This window comes from Ammospiza nelsoni, chromosome 13, assembly GCF_027579445.1.
Source record: "Ammospiza nelsoni isolate bAmmNel1 chromosome 13, bAmmNel1.pri, whole genome shotgun sequence".
In the NCBI taxonomy this organism is placed as follows: domain Eukaryota; kingdom Metazoa; phylum Chordata; class Aves; order Passeriformes; family Passerellidae; genus Ammospiza; species Ammospiza nelsoni.
In genome coordinates, this window is record NC_080645.1 from 12,941,650 (window position 1) to 12,957,756 (window position 16,107).

General features: G+C 40.1%; 1 protein-coding gene across 4 annotated transcripts in view; it reads right to left on the reverse strand.

Moving 5' to 3' along the window:
* SLC12A4 (solute carrier family 12 member 4) overlaps nt 1-16,107 on the reverse strand; it is a 47,318-nt gene that overhangs the window by 20,890 nt on the left and 10,321 nt on the right. For 2 of the 4 annotated variants that reach the window (XM_059481440.1, XM_059481443.1), the window contains exons 2-3: nt 5,801-5,895; nt 4,390-4,521 (exon numbers count right to left, since the gene is read on the reverse strand). In XM_059481440.1, the coding sequence (XP_059337423.1) occupies nt 4,390-4,521; nt 5,801-5,895 (227 nt within the window). Of the gene's footprint in view, nt 1-4,389; nt 4,522-5,800; nt 5,896-9,330; nt 9,609-14,709; nt 14,930-16,107 lie in introns of those variants that run through there. The other 2 variants (XM_059481442.1, XM_059481441.1) reach the window with 2 other exon arrangements.

A 16,107-nucleotide genomic window follows, 5' to 3' on the forward strand; every position in this document is an offset into this window, starting at 1 on the left:
ACAGAATGATGTGCTGAGAATGTGCAGGGGGGTTACCCTATGAGACCTGCAAGCACAGGGCCAGAGCTGTTCCTCAGCTGTTCCAGTGCCACAGTACCAAAACAAATTAATTCCCTAAACCATCACCTGCCATTTTATACAAATTACCATCCTAAATATCTAACCTGATCAGCTTTGCCAGGACTATGTGTGAGAACAAAATGAATTGTCTCATAGTAACAGAAATGACACTTTTTACATAAATGTCCTGATCAGGGCAAGGTAAGGATTTTTACTGAGTTATTCCAGTGCTATAATTGAGGAGGATCTTCATGGAGTGTTATTTACAGTGTACTTGTTTCCTTAAGGAAGGGAAGGTGTAGATACTTATGATTCCAACACTTTCATCTGATTTCCACCGTGTCTTTAACCCCATGAATATAAACTCAGAAAGGACTAAACAGACATTGCCCAGCACAGGGGATTCCCACTGTCACATTAATGCACACTTTGCCTCTCAGGGACACATTCCAGATTGATGATGATAAAATTATCTGTCTATTCATACATCAGTCCCTCCCTCACAACATCTCTGAACCCATCAAGTGAATTTATCAGATATGTGGCTATCTCAAGATAAAGGAGTCAAAGAGTTTGTCAAAACTGGCATCTGGGAAAAGAAGCCCATCCTGTTGCTCCTACACAGGAGACGTAAATGAGCGATGGTTTTTGTGTTTTCTATGTGACAGTCCTCCGCACACTAGGAAAGCAGCTGAGATTTCAGCCTGCCCTTACACACCTCCCAGCACCTGCTTCCTTTGCACAAGGATCCACTTCAGCTCAGCTCCTTCCCACCTTCTGCCCTATGTGGTCCCTGCAGCTTTGCTCCACTGTTCCATTATCGCCTCCCCCACCCTCCCAAATGGCCTCTCAAGCCTATCAAGTTACAAGCTCACTTTGACCACAGAGGAAGAGAAATTGTGCATTAGTCGTACACTTGAGACCACAGCAGAGCAGCCTAGGAAATGCCCAAGTGTCTGCTCAAGCAAGTATTACTGAGTGTATCTCAGGCCTAAGAGTTTAGTCTGGATTATCTTACCCTGTGGAAAAAAAAAACTACTCATAAGAAAGAATTATTTACAAATATTACTTGAAGCAGCTTGTTCACAGAACTATTTAACACCAGTAATCTGCAGTGACTTGAGCCTTTTTTTCATCACTAAGTGATACTAAACCAGTGCTGAAGTTTCAACAGAATGTGACCTTAAACAAGGGTTATGTTCAGCCTCAGCAGCAACCACATGAAAAAATGTAACACCCCATGCTGCAGAAAGGAAATGAAAGAAAGACAATTTGAAGATCACCATTTTAGAACAACCCAGAAGGGACAGAAAAATCTCGAAAACAGTCTCAATGATGTAGATCATGTTTCTGCTTACTCTCATCAGCTGCAGACACATAATTTATGTAAATATTGATCTGAGTCTGAAGGACACTATTTCCATTGTGCCAGTGTGATGGGTTATTAAAGCACTTGGCTGCAGGGCTGAGGGACATTGATCAGCAATGACAGCTCTCATGGTGCTCTCTAGCATGAGGACAGACAGCAGCACTGCCTTGAAATTAACTGCCTTGTTAAAGATACAGGAACAAAAACAGTTTGGCTAATTTTTCCATCATGAGAAGGGGATATTTCTATAGCACAAGTGCTTTATTGCAATACTGTGTTTAGAAAAGAAAAAGCAACCCAATTCCCACCTTATTACATTGGAGTTGTGTCAATTTTACCTGATGTGTGCCTAAGAGGGAATGCTACTACCAAAAGTATTTAGTGGGGTTGCTGAAACAAGATAAATGTTCATATCAAGTTGTCTTGCACTGAAATGAGTTTGAAAGGGTGTGATTTGGCAGGCAGGGCTGTGCTAGGTGCCAAAAGGTCCTCACTGAGAGACCTCTCTTACCTGCTCAGAGAATTACAGTCACTTACTGAAAGGATTGCTTTCCTCAGTTCATTTTTAAATATCAGATCTAGAGCCTGCTCACCTGCCTTGCTCCAGCTCTTGCCTATGAGATGCCAATCCCAGCAAGTGACAGGCAAGTCACTGTTTGTCACACCAGCTGGGCACACCCAGTGCAGCACCCACCAAGGGGGGGTTAACAGGGGTTTATCCACCTAAAACAGACCTGCTGGGGCTGGAATGGACTGCCTGACTTCTCATGCTCAAATGGGAAGGACAAGGTAACAGCAGAACAGTGATTTATACTTCAAAGATGACTAAAAGATGTAGAAGAATCCTGTTTGCACTGTTTCTGAATACCTTCAATCCATACCCTTGTCCAGTTACTGCTTTTAAATTTCCTGTGTTTAATGATTATAATTATTGGCCAAGGTTTTCGGCCGTCTTATATTCTGCATGATGGTTAAAATTTTATATTGCTCATGGCAAGAGAGAGAGAAGAAATTCAAGCTGCAGTTATGATATTGCAGCTGATGTAATTTATCCCAGAGACAGACATGCAGACAAAGGTTTGCCTAAGGAAACTGCAGTGTTTACACAGAAAACACTGAGATATTAATACAGCTTGTTACTGTCACTTTTGGAAAGGTCACCAAGCCCATCCCACAAAAACATCTGAGAAGTCTGTGAATACACGTTTCTGGGACATGGGAAAGCATAATTCAGGAAAACACAGTTATTAAACCTGAACTCCATTTTGCCATAGAAGCAAAGCTTTAATAAAGATAATAGTCCTTTTTAATGGCAGTAAACAGCTTGAAAACATGCAAGCATGAATCATACCCAAATGCAGAACTATTAACACCATACCATGCATGGTACTCTACCAGGGACTGAAAACAATTTCTCAGTTTTCTGGTATTTGCCTCATTTTTACTCTGTGAAGTTTTACATACATTTGCTTTAACCAACTGTATACTGCAGTCCCGTTGCCAAATTCTCCCAATCCTTTTTCCATCAGGGAAGCAAGGAACTAGATTCCAGATTGCTCTGCAGCTTACCCTGGTATTCTGGTCAGGCAATTAATAAGCAAATAAAGAGCAAAAGTGATCACAACTTCCTCAAAATTTCAACAACTGTGTCTATTGTGTCCTTCACCATTCTACTTTTGTCAGGGAAATAATCAATCTGCTTCAGATACCAAGAGGATGAAAATTATTTTAGATTATGTAATAATACCATATTAGCAGCTGATGCCTGACATTATTCCCACCAAAAGCATGCTAAAACAGAGATGCAGCTGACATTCCTCATTAGTACTGTGAAGGTAAAAACTTTGGACAAGACTCAGCCATTAGTGTAATAGCAAGTACCACACAAAAGAAAATCATAATTAAAATGTTTAAATAGCTTTTTTAATGTCAGTTTATAGGACCAGAATGCAGCTACTTCACCCAGGCGACCTTAGATCAGTCCTGTCATGATGTAAAATTAACCACAATATTGCAACACTTTCAGTGGATGTGGCCTCAAATAAAATTGAATTTTAAGCTTCACGTTGACAAAACAATTTTGTTATCCCCAGTGTAAAACTGCAGAGTAAGGAGCTGGAGTGTGAGTAAGGGCATTCAGCATGGGGTAAATGCTCACTCCTTGAGAGCACCATTGGTTTGCAACACTATCACTGCCATCTCTTTCTGAAACGACTCAAGCTTTGTAGGGCAGTGCCAGAAAACCTGCAGAATTCAAGCGCTATCTTAGCTTTTCTGGAAACCTTTCTTTTGACAAGACTTGTAAACAAACTGACAGGCCTGCAAGCCATAAAATGCAAGCACACCACTTGCAGGTGCAGCAGTAACCAAAGCACCTGCAGCTCTGCCAGAGGGGAGAGGAGCAGTTGAACACTGCCCTGCTGATAGAAATCAGCTACCAACAACCCAACCTCACCTGCTGCAGCCATTCCAGGGCCAACCATCTAAATGCAATGCTTTGGGGCAGAATTCAGCTGCCTAAGTGCCTGACTCCAGAATGACTCCTGAGCTGCCCCAGGGTGTCCAATCTGAGCTCCATCCTCTGCTCCAGACAGGTGTTGTCTCCTGCAAACCCTGTGCCATTGCCTTGCAGAGATGTGTCAGATACCACTGGGCAGCCAGAACAGCACCAGGAAAAAGCTGGGGGGTGGTTGAGTTTTCATTAGTGGCCCACTGAAAGCCTTCTTATCTAAAGGCACACCAAGCACAGGGAATTGCACTGCAGTGCAGTTTTACCCACCACATCTGCCCCAGCTCTCTCTTACAGCTGTATCCCTACAGCTTCTGTGTCATTTCTTTGCAACATTGTCATGGCTCCTGAGAGAGGTTAAGAACAAGCACAAGGGAGGCCAGTTCCCCAAAAATCCCACAGGGAATCATCCCAATCATCACTTTTGGCCATGGAGAGAATCTCTACTTACTTTTGATACTTTCTTCTTCGATCCATCAGTACTTTCTGCTTCTTCATGTTCCTTGACACCTTGAGTAAGATTTGTGTAGTTGACCAACTTGCCAAGCAGAGATGACACTTTTGGTCGTATATCAAGCTCCTCCTGTGGAAGAAGACAACAAGTCAGCTTCTGCAGTTCACAGCACTTCTGAAGAGTGGCTGGGATCACACCTTCCTGGGCATGCCTGAGGCTACCAGGGAACACACCAGAAAAATCATCCAGGAAATGACAGAGTATTTCACTGTGCCTCAACCACTGGTGAGAGGTTTTAATTTTCTGAAAGGAAAAGGCCAAAATGTCTGCACCATGTGAATCATTCTCCTCAGGTGCTGAAAAGCATAATTGCAGCAATGAAGAAGTGTGAGCCTTAGAGAAAATGAATGTGCAGCTTGCACGTACCTCTAATGTCAACTCACATCAACAGATATACTTTTAAAAAGGTCAAGCTGCCAAACAATTCAGAGATTTAGTGATTAAACTCTGCTTATTGTAGACAAGTATGCACTCTGATGATTTTATTACATTTTCAAAACTATATTATCTAATTCCTGTGGATCTAGACAAAATTCCCAAGAGACACATGTATGGAGGGCCTCCCACCTTTATACTCATCCCATCCAATTTTGTTTCTGGTTTGGGGCAGGGGGGAGGAAAAAGTCCCAGAACAAAATCATCCCCTTTCCTTTTCTCTTTAATTTTAAAATCTTGCATGTCTGATAGCACAATAAGGAATTGCATGGTAAAGAGAAACAACTTTCTACACAGGAAATAAAAACCAATTGAGAAAGATTTCACTGTCTGCAGCTTTATCATATCTTTGGGTATCACCTTGAACAGCTTCTGGTGGCATCAGTAGCATGATGTGCTTTGTACATGATGCAGAAATGGACCCCAAATGGGGTCACCTCTAAAGGGATGACATGAGCCAAGCACCCCTTTTCTTACTCCTTCCTGTGATCTGACCTGCAGTTGACATGTTTAAAAATCTGATCACAATTCCTTCCAGAAGGGGCTGAGACAAGATGCTCACGAGAGCAGCATGGCCTGTGGGATCCTGGTGGATCCTCCTTTCACTTAGTGCCACAGGAGAGCCTGCACACCTGGTGTGGTCCTGTGCTTATGGGAAAGGCCTCCAGCAGGAGAGCCTGCCCCTCCCTAATTCCAGATATTTACAGTTAAACAGAGTTTTGGCTCTGCCTCACAGATCCAGCTGTCCCCACTCCTGAGCTCTGTCACCACACAGGACCTCCCTGCCTGCTGGTGCCCCGACAACAGATGGACACCACAAAAAGGCAGGTGGGGGAGAAAGAGGTGCTCAATCCCTCCCATCATGGAAGATCACAAATCACATACAGAAGTACAAAAACCAGGTAGAAATTACCTCAAACAACGCCAGATTTCTGTCATAGTAATCACCTCCCTTGCCAGCTTCTGAACTGTTCAGAAAAGGACTGTTTTCTTTATGGTTGCCATGACCTGTGAAGAAAAAAAAAGCAAGTTTTGATAAGCAGAGAATGATGCTGTAACCTTGAAGAATCCGTAGGGAAAAACTCATTTGTTTAATTGAATTTGTTTCTTTTTAGTACCTCAAGTCATACAATGTTAACAATATCAAAGGTGTTACTCTCAAGGTAGAGTTTTTTCTATTTCTACTCCTCTGTTTCATTAAAATGGAATAAAAAGACACCTCAAAGTAAAATTTACAAGTGGGGTCACAGCTACAGTGCTATATGTGCCTGGTGTGTGCTCACTTCTGTAACTGTTTTTATACAGAACAGTGGCAAGCACTGGGACAGCTCCTGTGCATTAGAAATGGCTGCTAATGGTAACAGCAGCCTCTGAGCTGTGTGCCCAACCCAGTCAGATACATTTAGTAAAACTGAACACTTCAAAGGCAGATTCTGTAATGATAATACAAAACAGCTCCCAAAGCACCTTTTTAGTTCTTAAATGCTGTTGGTTATGCACTGTGCCCACTAATCCCCAGACATTCAACACCCTCACTGTGTTCTGAACATTTAAGCTGCGCATTCTTCAGGCTCCTCTTATACTCCTGTACTAAAACCTGATATAATATACACTAAAATCAGAGCATTCCCATATGCAATGAACAATGTTTTAAAAAGAAAATAACATGGAAGATGAGTAGAGTTTTCTGTAGCAAGTAGTAAAAAAAAAAAAAAAAGGCAAAAAAGAAAACCCAACCAAGGGCACTACAGTTTAAAACCTGTGAGGGGGAAAAAATTAAATTGATTTCCATCTTCAAAATAAGTTCTTGGACCTATGTCTCCCATTACCCTCTGCTCAGCAAACAAAAATTCTTCTCTTTTGTCTGTACCTCTTCACTCCCTGCTCTCCCAGCCAATACAAATGAATTATTTCCAAGAGCATCTCCTTAAGAAAGGATTAATCCAAGGAATACCTTTTTCTATTTACAACAGATGTAACCACTACAGAAATTAAAAATGAAAGAAAAAGACATTATTTTCTCAAATGAAAACACTACAAGTTAAATTACTTTACATTGAATACACCAAAAGTGAGAGATTAAATATCTGGATTTTTGGGTGCATCCTTTAAATGGTTACAGTAATCAATTCAACAAGGCTACACTAAATTATTGTAATACAATTCAAGTGAAAATCTCTCTGCATTTTGAAATTTGAATCAACTTACAAAATTAACCTAGCAGCAAAGAGGAGACTCCTCCCCTACACACAGTGATCAGCACAAACCACACTGTTACAAAAGTTATTGTTTTAAGCCAAGAAATTATGAGAACACTCAGTCCTATTCTTACTGAGGGGAAGGCATGCATGGAAAGCAGTAGAATTTTCTGGAAATTGCTGACAGGTGCTTTGAACAAAACTGTTGGAAAAACAATATTCACAAAGAACAGAGGGATTTTAAAGCTTCTGTAAGTAAATACTTAGCTGACCAAAAATATATTAAAAGAGCATCCTATTGTGCTTATGTGCCCAGTGCCCTTCTCACAGCTCTGACAACTGACCTCAAAATGTTCATGAGCTGCTGCCTTTACAAGGGGGCTCAGCTTATTTGCTGACCCCACCTACACATAAGAGATGCTCACTTTGTAGAAAATTGTAGAATTTTTTATATTACTACAAAAACATCAGTAAGCTTAACAACACAGCATCAAAATCAAACAGTTATCAACTTAAGCAAAGGTTAAAATCTGCAAAAACTGCTTGCTTGCTGTATTTGTTATACCTGTAGTGGAATATACCAGATCAATTTTGCTGCAGTGTGCTGCAGTCCCCCCATCCTGTTGTGGTTAAAGTACATTTACAATTTTTGCTGAGGAAATGGAGTTATCTGCCATACACCTTTTACTCATTAAATTGACAGAAATGATGGTGCAAATTATGACATCAACAAAAATACTGCTGTCTGCTTGATTCTTCAAGACTCTGGTCTCTGCAGTATCTTCTCCATTACACTTATTAAACACAGCAAGGTCATGGCAACTTTGGTTTGTTTCCTCAATTCCTGTATTATAGTCCTATATTATATAGGAAATCCTATATACTGGTTCAGGTGACAATGTTTGAAATATCAGCCTGGTTTTTTTTATCACTGAGTGATTTTTAAAGCAATTCTTTGCTGCCTTAGTTTTCCTCCTTCCATTGGGAACCCTACCTTATCACTGTCTCAAGTCAGCATAATGGGTGTTCTTTTACTTATAACACTTAGAGAAACTCTCAACCATTTTATGTACAAAATCCTGCTGTTGCCAAGGTACATTCATACATTCAATCTCAGTTTTTCAAACAAGATTATAATTATTTTGCTCTTTCTCAATGCCCTTGTTACCATAATCCACATAACCTCTCCTTAGTTAAGAAAGATTACTTCATACCACTCCTTGAGCCTGACAAAGACCAGTGACTTAAAATGCATCTTCAACTTGATTATTATTTTTTAGATGCATCTTCATTTTACTACCAGTGTAGTTTTCACAATTGATCTGTTCAGAAGACCTCTCTCTCTCTATATATATATAAAGAGCTTCTATCTTCTCTCTCATTCTCCATTTATACACTCAATTATCACTCAGACCCTTCCCATTAGACTGTCCTTCCAAATGTGACCTCTTGGCATGCTGGCTTTATACACCATCCTGCACACAGGAAGCTCAAACTGAATAGAAAATTCAGTAGAACTAGTGACTGGAAATACAGTATTGATTTTGCAATTGCCAGGGCACATTTTCTTCCAGATGGTTCAGATAGAGATGTACTACAGGCTTTTTACCACATTCACAGCAGCAGCTCCATTGTCCTGAAATAACATACCTATGAATTACTGCAGACAACGCAAAAATTAAAGTGAACTTTCCCACTGATCTACTAAAGTGCCACCTTAAAGTCCCTCTCAAACACTGTACACTTTCCACAGAAGTGAAGGAGTGTAAGTTTATATGCAAGTTCTTTACAGTGAAATTCTAGTTCCACAAGGATGGAATAAGCAGAACTGGTGCTGCAGAGATGTGTGCTAATTCAAGACTACTACATTGCTAACTTCAATACAGCTAATTAAATGACAGCCAAAAATCACCTTCACCACAGCTGCATGTTCAATGCAATCCCTTCTTTACAGACATGTTCTAAATCAAAGCATTCCTCTCACTTTCTCTCTTCTCACATTGTGCTTCCATTTCAGGAGTAAAACCTCCAGCAAACGACCATTTCCTCAACATCAATCACAACTGTACTTTGACAAAACACACCAGGGACTGCAGCACAGTGCAGAAAAAACTTTCTCCAGTACATTCCCTGTGCTAGTGAGCAAGAGCAGCAGCTTCAGAGAGACCTACTTGTGACTGGAAATATAGCATTGGTTTCATTCCCTGTGCCAGTGAGCAAGAGCAGCAGCTTCAGAGAGACTTACTTGCACGAGACGGGCGCGTTATCTCCATCAGCTTGGGGAGGGAGCGGATGTGGCCTCGGAAAGCCACCCTGGGGAATTCCTGCCCCAGCTGCACCCGGGGACACTTCACATCCTGAGGCACCAAGTCTCCTGGGCAAGCACCATCCTGTGACATGGGCACAGTGCTCCACATCCTTAGTTATCAAGCCTTTGGTCCTGGCCAGTAGCTATGGTGTTAGTTTTTTCATCATGCAAGATTGATTTGCAAGGGACATTGCTCAAAGAGAGAGCTAAATATTCTGCAACAGAGAATAATTTATTGGCCTTAGTCCCTAATTAATCTCAAATTTTGAGGTATTCAAACTGTATTCCAAGTAGGTTAATGTTTCCTCTTCACTTGTTTCATTGCTTCTCGGTCTTCATTATCTTTCAATAATTAAGGCATTTTATTTCTGAATCCTACCAGTTCTCTTCCAAACCAGATAATTCTATTTGCAAACACCACATCAACTATACAGTTATCTAAACATCTCCAGCAGAGTTCCCTGAACATTCTACTCCCCTACTCAGATATGGGCACAGGTCTAGAGAACAAGCTCCTCATCCTGTGGATCACTTTGTTAGCGTTCAAAAACACATAATCACGGGGGATTACATGCGGTGCTTTTTATTAAGAGCTCTGGGAATCGGGGTATATTCAACCCAAATCTGACTCCGACCATACATCTGAAATGATCATGTTTTATACTCTATCGTTACATAACTTTCATGTTAATTATTAAACTTATATTGTTCTATTGTATACATAAATTTAGCCCCTCTCTGAATTTCCAACATAGTTTCTCACTATTCTTCTTATGGTTATATAATAATTACATTTAATTACTAAACAATCATCACATCTAACAATTATATAATTTATCATACTGCTTACACAGGTGCAGTTGATCTGGGAAAGCACAAAGCTTAACATTTTAGATTCTATCTTTAACTTTTTCCAGGGTTCTACTATCAACTTGAGTTCCTTAAAACATCAGTGATGATCCATGGAACAAAACCTAAAACCCTCAAGTGTGCACGCTCCCACACACAAACACACACGCTCAGGAAACAGAATAAAAGCAATAAATGGATGTCCAAACTTCTGCGTCACAGCCAAGCAAAAACACTGTGACTAAACTGTAGCAGATATTCTACTGACTGGTTTTACTTTGTTCTCCTCCAAAAGGTTAATGTTGTCTTTACTAAAAAAAAATTCAAAAGTATTAAGAACATGGAGGACACTATTCATGCTACTGCTTTCCTTCTGGAAGAGGATTAGGCCAGACACAGTTTCACTGCTTGAGCATGCTGAATGCAAGCCTTTTGTGCAAGCCATTGTGTTTTCTTAAGTAACCGAGGGATGAAATCCAGAATTTAGAGAGAATGACAAACAAAAGACATACATGAAAGTAACTAAAAGATTAGTGAGGACAAATGAAAACTGAACAATTAGGCACAGTGATACATACTTTACACAATATTATAAAGAAAAGACCGGGAAGCTTCACAATGATAAGGACTGCTCTGCCAGACTAAAATAATCATTCAGAAAGTAGCAAGAGCAGTTGCATGACTTGACCTGTCAAGGTTTTTTTCCTCTACTGCCAGTTTCCAAACTCCCTTACAAAAACCACCACTCCCCTACCTCATCACATTTAGATAAAGAAGCAGAAATTAGTAAATCTTTAAAAAACTACAGATTGTTCCATCAGGACATGACTAACCCAGAGATGCTCACCTACTCATGGAAACTTCATCTACCTGGCAAGTTAAGACGTGCTGAAGGCACAGATGGACAGAGCCTGCCCAGCTTTAGTCTGACCCACACAGACAACAAAGTGAACACAGCAATGCCAATCAAGCTACAGCAAGGTTAAAACATCAAAGAAAAAGCAAATTCTGAAGAGGGCTGAACTTTGATAAGAAACTTCTGCCACTTTGCTTCTCCAGGCACATCAGAGCTGAGCTGATGGCAGCAGGCAGAGGCACACACAGCCTGCTCCCAGCAGCTCAGGAGGAACAGAGCCCCCAACACAGCCCAGAGGCAGGAGAGCTGCACAGAGCTCCAGACACTGCTGGGACAGGTGAGGGTGGCATGCAGGGCTGCCACAACCCTCCCTGCCTCAAGTACCAAATCCTAAGTGAGGGACTAAATTTCTTCCGATAATTTCAGTGAGAATCAGAGTTCAAGTCAGAGCTGGAACTGAAATGCTCAGCTTGACCAAGAAACAAGTTGGTTTATTTACCCCCTTATAACCAACAAACAGCAGGTATTTCCTAGAAAACCAGCTCAAAGGACAGCCCAACACTCCTGCCCTCATTGTAATTTAATTTCTGGAGCAGTGTAGAGTTAGTATCTCACTTGTAATTGTACTATACATGTACAGGCTCCTTTGTGTCCACCACAGCAACAAACACTGTGATGAAATACCCTGTCTAGCAGCTAACACCACATTTTGCAGTTATTCAGACACTATTTCACAAATATTACTGGCCACAAAACCTGTGATAGTTAAGGGCACAAACTGAGCCATTTTCATGCACAGGGAACACCACTTGATCTGACTTTTTTTTTTAATTAGAACAAAAAATATTCATACTTCTAATATTTCATCTACCAGTAACACTGGAATCTAAAATTAAAATCAGAGCTGATACCCAAGTAGTTGCTGCAGGTTTCCCTTAATGTGAGCAATCTAACAGCAGGCTGTTAAAGCCAACTAATCACACAGGCTCACTCCTCACTCAGAAGGAGAGGCTCAATTAGCTGACCTCTGGAGTGCCTCTCTGTGTATGCACCCTGACATGCTGCAAATTACCACTAAAGAGAGCCTAACCTAAATAAAACCCTGATTTACAGATATTGTAAGACAGGCAAAATGTATCCCACTCTGGAAAGCAAGTTAGTTCAGTTCTGATTTATTTGTGTTTTCTCAGATGTTCATGTGTCAGTATGTTCTGCAAATTTCTACACAAGTGGCAATTAAGGCACAATTTACTTTGATTTTTGACCACAAAATCAAAATAGGTTTGCTACACTTAATTGTTCTCACAAGACCTAGAAGCAAATGAATACACCCAAGGTAGGTATTCTACTGGGAAAAAAAATGGAGAAACAATGGGATTGCTCCAAACAGAAATTATTGCATAATCAGGTTTTATTAGTCAGATTATTTAGAGGGAATTTGTTCACAGCCTTATGGATAAAGTTTTAACATAAAAAGCTACCGATGTCCATTTTTATCACACTTTGGGGGTTTGGTTTGTTTTTAACAGCTCCTGAGACACCATTTCCCAGATGTCAGTGAGGATCATGCTCACACTGTTCCTCCCAAAGGCTGTGTGAAGTTCAGAGTGCTCTGCTCATCACTCAAGACCTGCAGGTCTGGGAATTGCTGAGAAACAGAAAACCCTCACCAAGGTGTCCAAGAACCCTGGTATCTCCAATCCCCAGCAGCCAAGCACTCAGGAGTGCTGCAAAGTAAACCAAGAGACTCATTCTAGGATATAACCTAAGAAACATGCAGACAACAATTTGATTTCAAATACATTCCAAGTCTACTCCTATTCATGTGGTTCCTCACATGTGGCTGGAACTAAACAAAACTCATTCATTCTCAGAACTGCTATGGAATATTTTTCTTGGTTCATTCCTGAGATTATATCAAATAATTCAATGCACAATTATGCTTTTGCAGATATCACTACCTTGACATTTCATTAAGAGAAATCAGACATTGCTTCTTTTCTTAAATTGCTTTCAGCAATTTAGCAAAAATCTTAACCCAACATCAGCAGCAGTCCCAAATAAAGATAACTTTAAGCAATAATAAAAAAGACAGCCTATTAGAAATACTTGTTTCTCCATGGACAACACACAACTAGCCAGAAACACAAAGAATTTCTAAAATGAAAATTCTGGTTACAAACTTATTTATGGCAGTAGAACAGGCTGCTGACATTACAGGATCTGATAACAAGGAATACTTATTTTTCACTTTAGCTACAAAGTAGTCGGCAGTACCCAAAGCACTTTTTTTCATTAAAAACAAAGTTGTGATTTAACTTTCATATTTTTAAAAACTGAAAACAATAATTCCTTTATTTAGCAGTAAGAAAAAGACAAAAGTAGCAAAGTGACATTCCAAGCTCAGAAAAAAACATTTCTCAAAATGTTTTGAAAAGTCCACTAAGTTCTTGTTTTGAGGCTGGGCTGGTTTAGGTGGGGGGGGGTTTAAATAGGATTATTGTATTTACACCAGAAATAGGAGAAACAGGAAATAACCACTATTGCATCTAGTTAAACAAAACTCATTCAAACTACAAACTAGGCATTGCTGATGAAATAATGAATTGAAATCTGTTAATGTCAGTTCACACAAAACCTTGACTACCAGGTCATTTCCACTGAAGTTGGAGGGAAGCACAAGCTGTAAAATCCCAGCTGACCCAGTATTTTATCAAAATAAAGGCCAAAGTCACTCTAGATAAGAACTCACGCAACAATGAGGCTGATGAGAGGAAAGCACAGCAGAATAAAAGGACAGATCTTTCCCTGGAGAGCTTTGAGATCCTCTGTACTTGAAACACAAGCTCAAAAAAATCAGTTTCACTGGCAACACTGAACACTCCCATGCCTGCTCCAGACACACATTTCCATCAGAAACTGCAGCATAAACACCAAACTACTGACATCCATGCCCATGTTAATAGTATATGTTGTTCATTCACTATTATAACATTATTTTGCTATGTAATAACATTATTTACTTCACTGTTAATTGACAGTGTCAGTATAGTTTTGAGTTTACTGGATTTTACCCAACTAGTAAAGCTGTGATTCTTAAGACTTATTACATACTACACTGCAGTTCACATTTATCATCAGCAACAGTGATGGCACCTATAAAAGTGACACAAACAAAGCATAATTGTACCCAAAAACTAAAATAAAAAGCTGTATTATTGATATTACAGTCATTCCTCTGAACCAGTTCAGAGTTCAAAAGATGGCACTTGCTTGTGCTCTGCTTGAAAGGAACAGCCAAAACTTTCCCAGACAATATCCTATGCAATAGATAGGCTGGAGTAGAGTACAAAATTAAGTACACAATTAAGCACAGATCTTGGATTTATCCCTAGATAAACACCTGTGAAGACTTCTACTGTACTTTTCAAAACTGGATTAGAGAACAGCCTTTCCCATCAAGTTGTCTGACCCTACAGAACTCAAAGGATTTAGCAATTTAATAACCCAGTGTTTCAGAAAACATTATTACTATTTTTCAGTTAATACACTGGTAGTTTCAGAACACTTATAATTCTTTGTAAGTGCTAATATCAGCATAAAATACTTACCCTTTAGCAACAGTTCTTTGACATTTTCAGTAACTTGGTTTACCATTATTCTTCTTCCAGCTCTTAGCACATTCTTTAGTAAATGCCTCCCCTGTGAAGTCTTGAGGATTGGACAACTTTAATAATATTCTATTTCCAAAAGAACTGTTTCTACCTGCTCTGACAAAGTGCTGGCTGCAATGCTGAATTGGACTGATCTCTTCCAAGAGGCAAGAGGTCCTTACAGAAAGTTAAGCCGACACTGATATAATCCTGGCATTATAATCCTTTCAACACTGAGAAAATACACAAATATCAGATCTTAGAGAAAATGCTGCTTGTGAAATCCAAGCCCAGCCACATTTAAGAGGCACACTGCAGTTGTTTGCACACTTACTCAGAAAAGTGTGGCACAAATCTGCTGCTGGCTGAGTGTGGAACCAGAGAGGGTTTTAAACCTGCTAGTGCCATGAAAAGTGTAGCTCTGTGACGTTAGCCCTGCAGGCATTTCAGCTTTCAAGTGAAAACAGTGATCTGTTTCTTTCCATCTTCAATACATTAGAATAGGATGACCCATTAATGGATGAACCACATGTGAGATCACAAAAAAAAAAAAAAAAATAGAAACAGCAGGATGAAATGGAAGGTTTATGTAAGATACACGAGAAATACTAACTTAGAGATTCTCACCACTTCATAATTACCAGAGCCCTCACCTTCTGCCCATTCCCATTCAGACCCTCTGCACACCAGCACACACCTCACTAAGATTTAGCTACATGATGGGGTAGGGGCAGTCACCAGGAATACCTGTGTCAATAAAGATGCCAAGGCACTTTTAAGAAATTGGATTTAGGAACTCACATCACTTGGGAGTTTTCATAATATAACCTGTCACTGCCACATGAAACAAAAATCCCACTATAAAAACAACCTTTATTTCACTGTAATCCACTTCAGAGGTTCTTTCATGTGGAACGGCTCCAGAACCATTTCTCACGATTATCCTCCCCGAAACTCCATCCCCTCACATGCATGAGGACACCTCAGATACAGCATACCTATCTAAATACAGGGAGCAGCATTCTGGTATTTCCCCTGCCTCAGGAAAAGCCTCTTGTCTTGCTACAAAGTGTTCTCACTTTCTCTGAAAGACTGCAACACACATCTATGAGACCAGTATGCAGATTCCATGCAGTATTCTTTCTTTCTGAGATCAAATACAGAAAATTCTTTTCAGCTCCATACATGTTCAACTGACCAGGGCTTCACAGCACAAAAGAGAGAACAACAAAAAAAAAAGCCCAAAAAACCACACAGCACTATTTTGGATGTACATATTCCCTCCTCCAGCTGAACACAGGGCAAAGAAACAATTGTACAGGCACAAACCTTGGAGTGAGAGAAAGCAGATGGGAA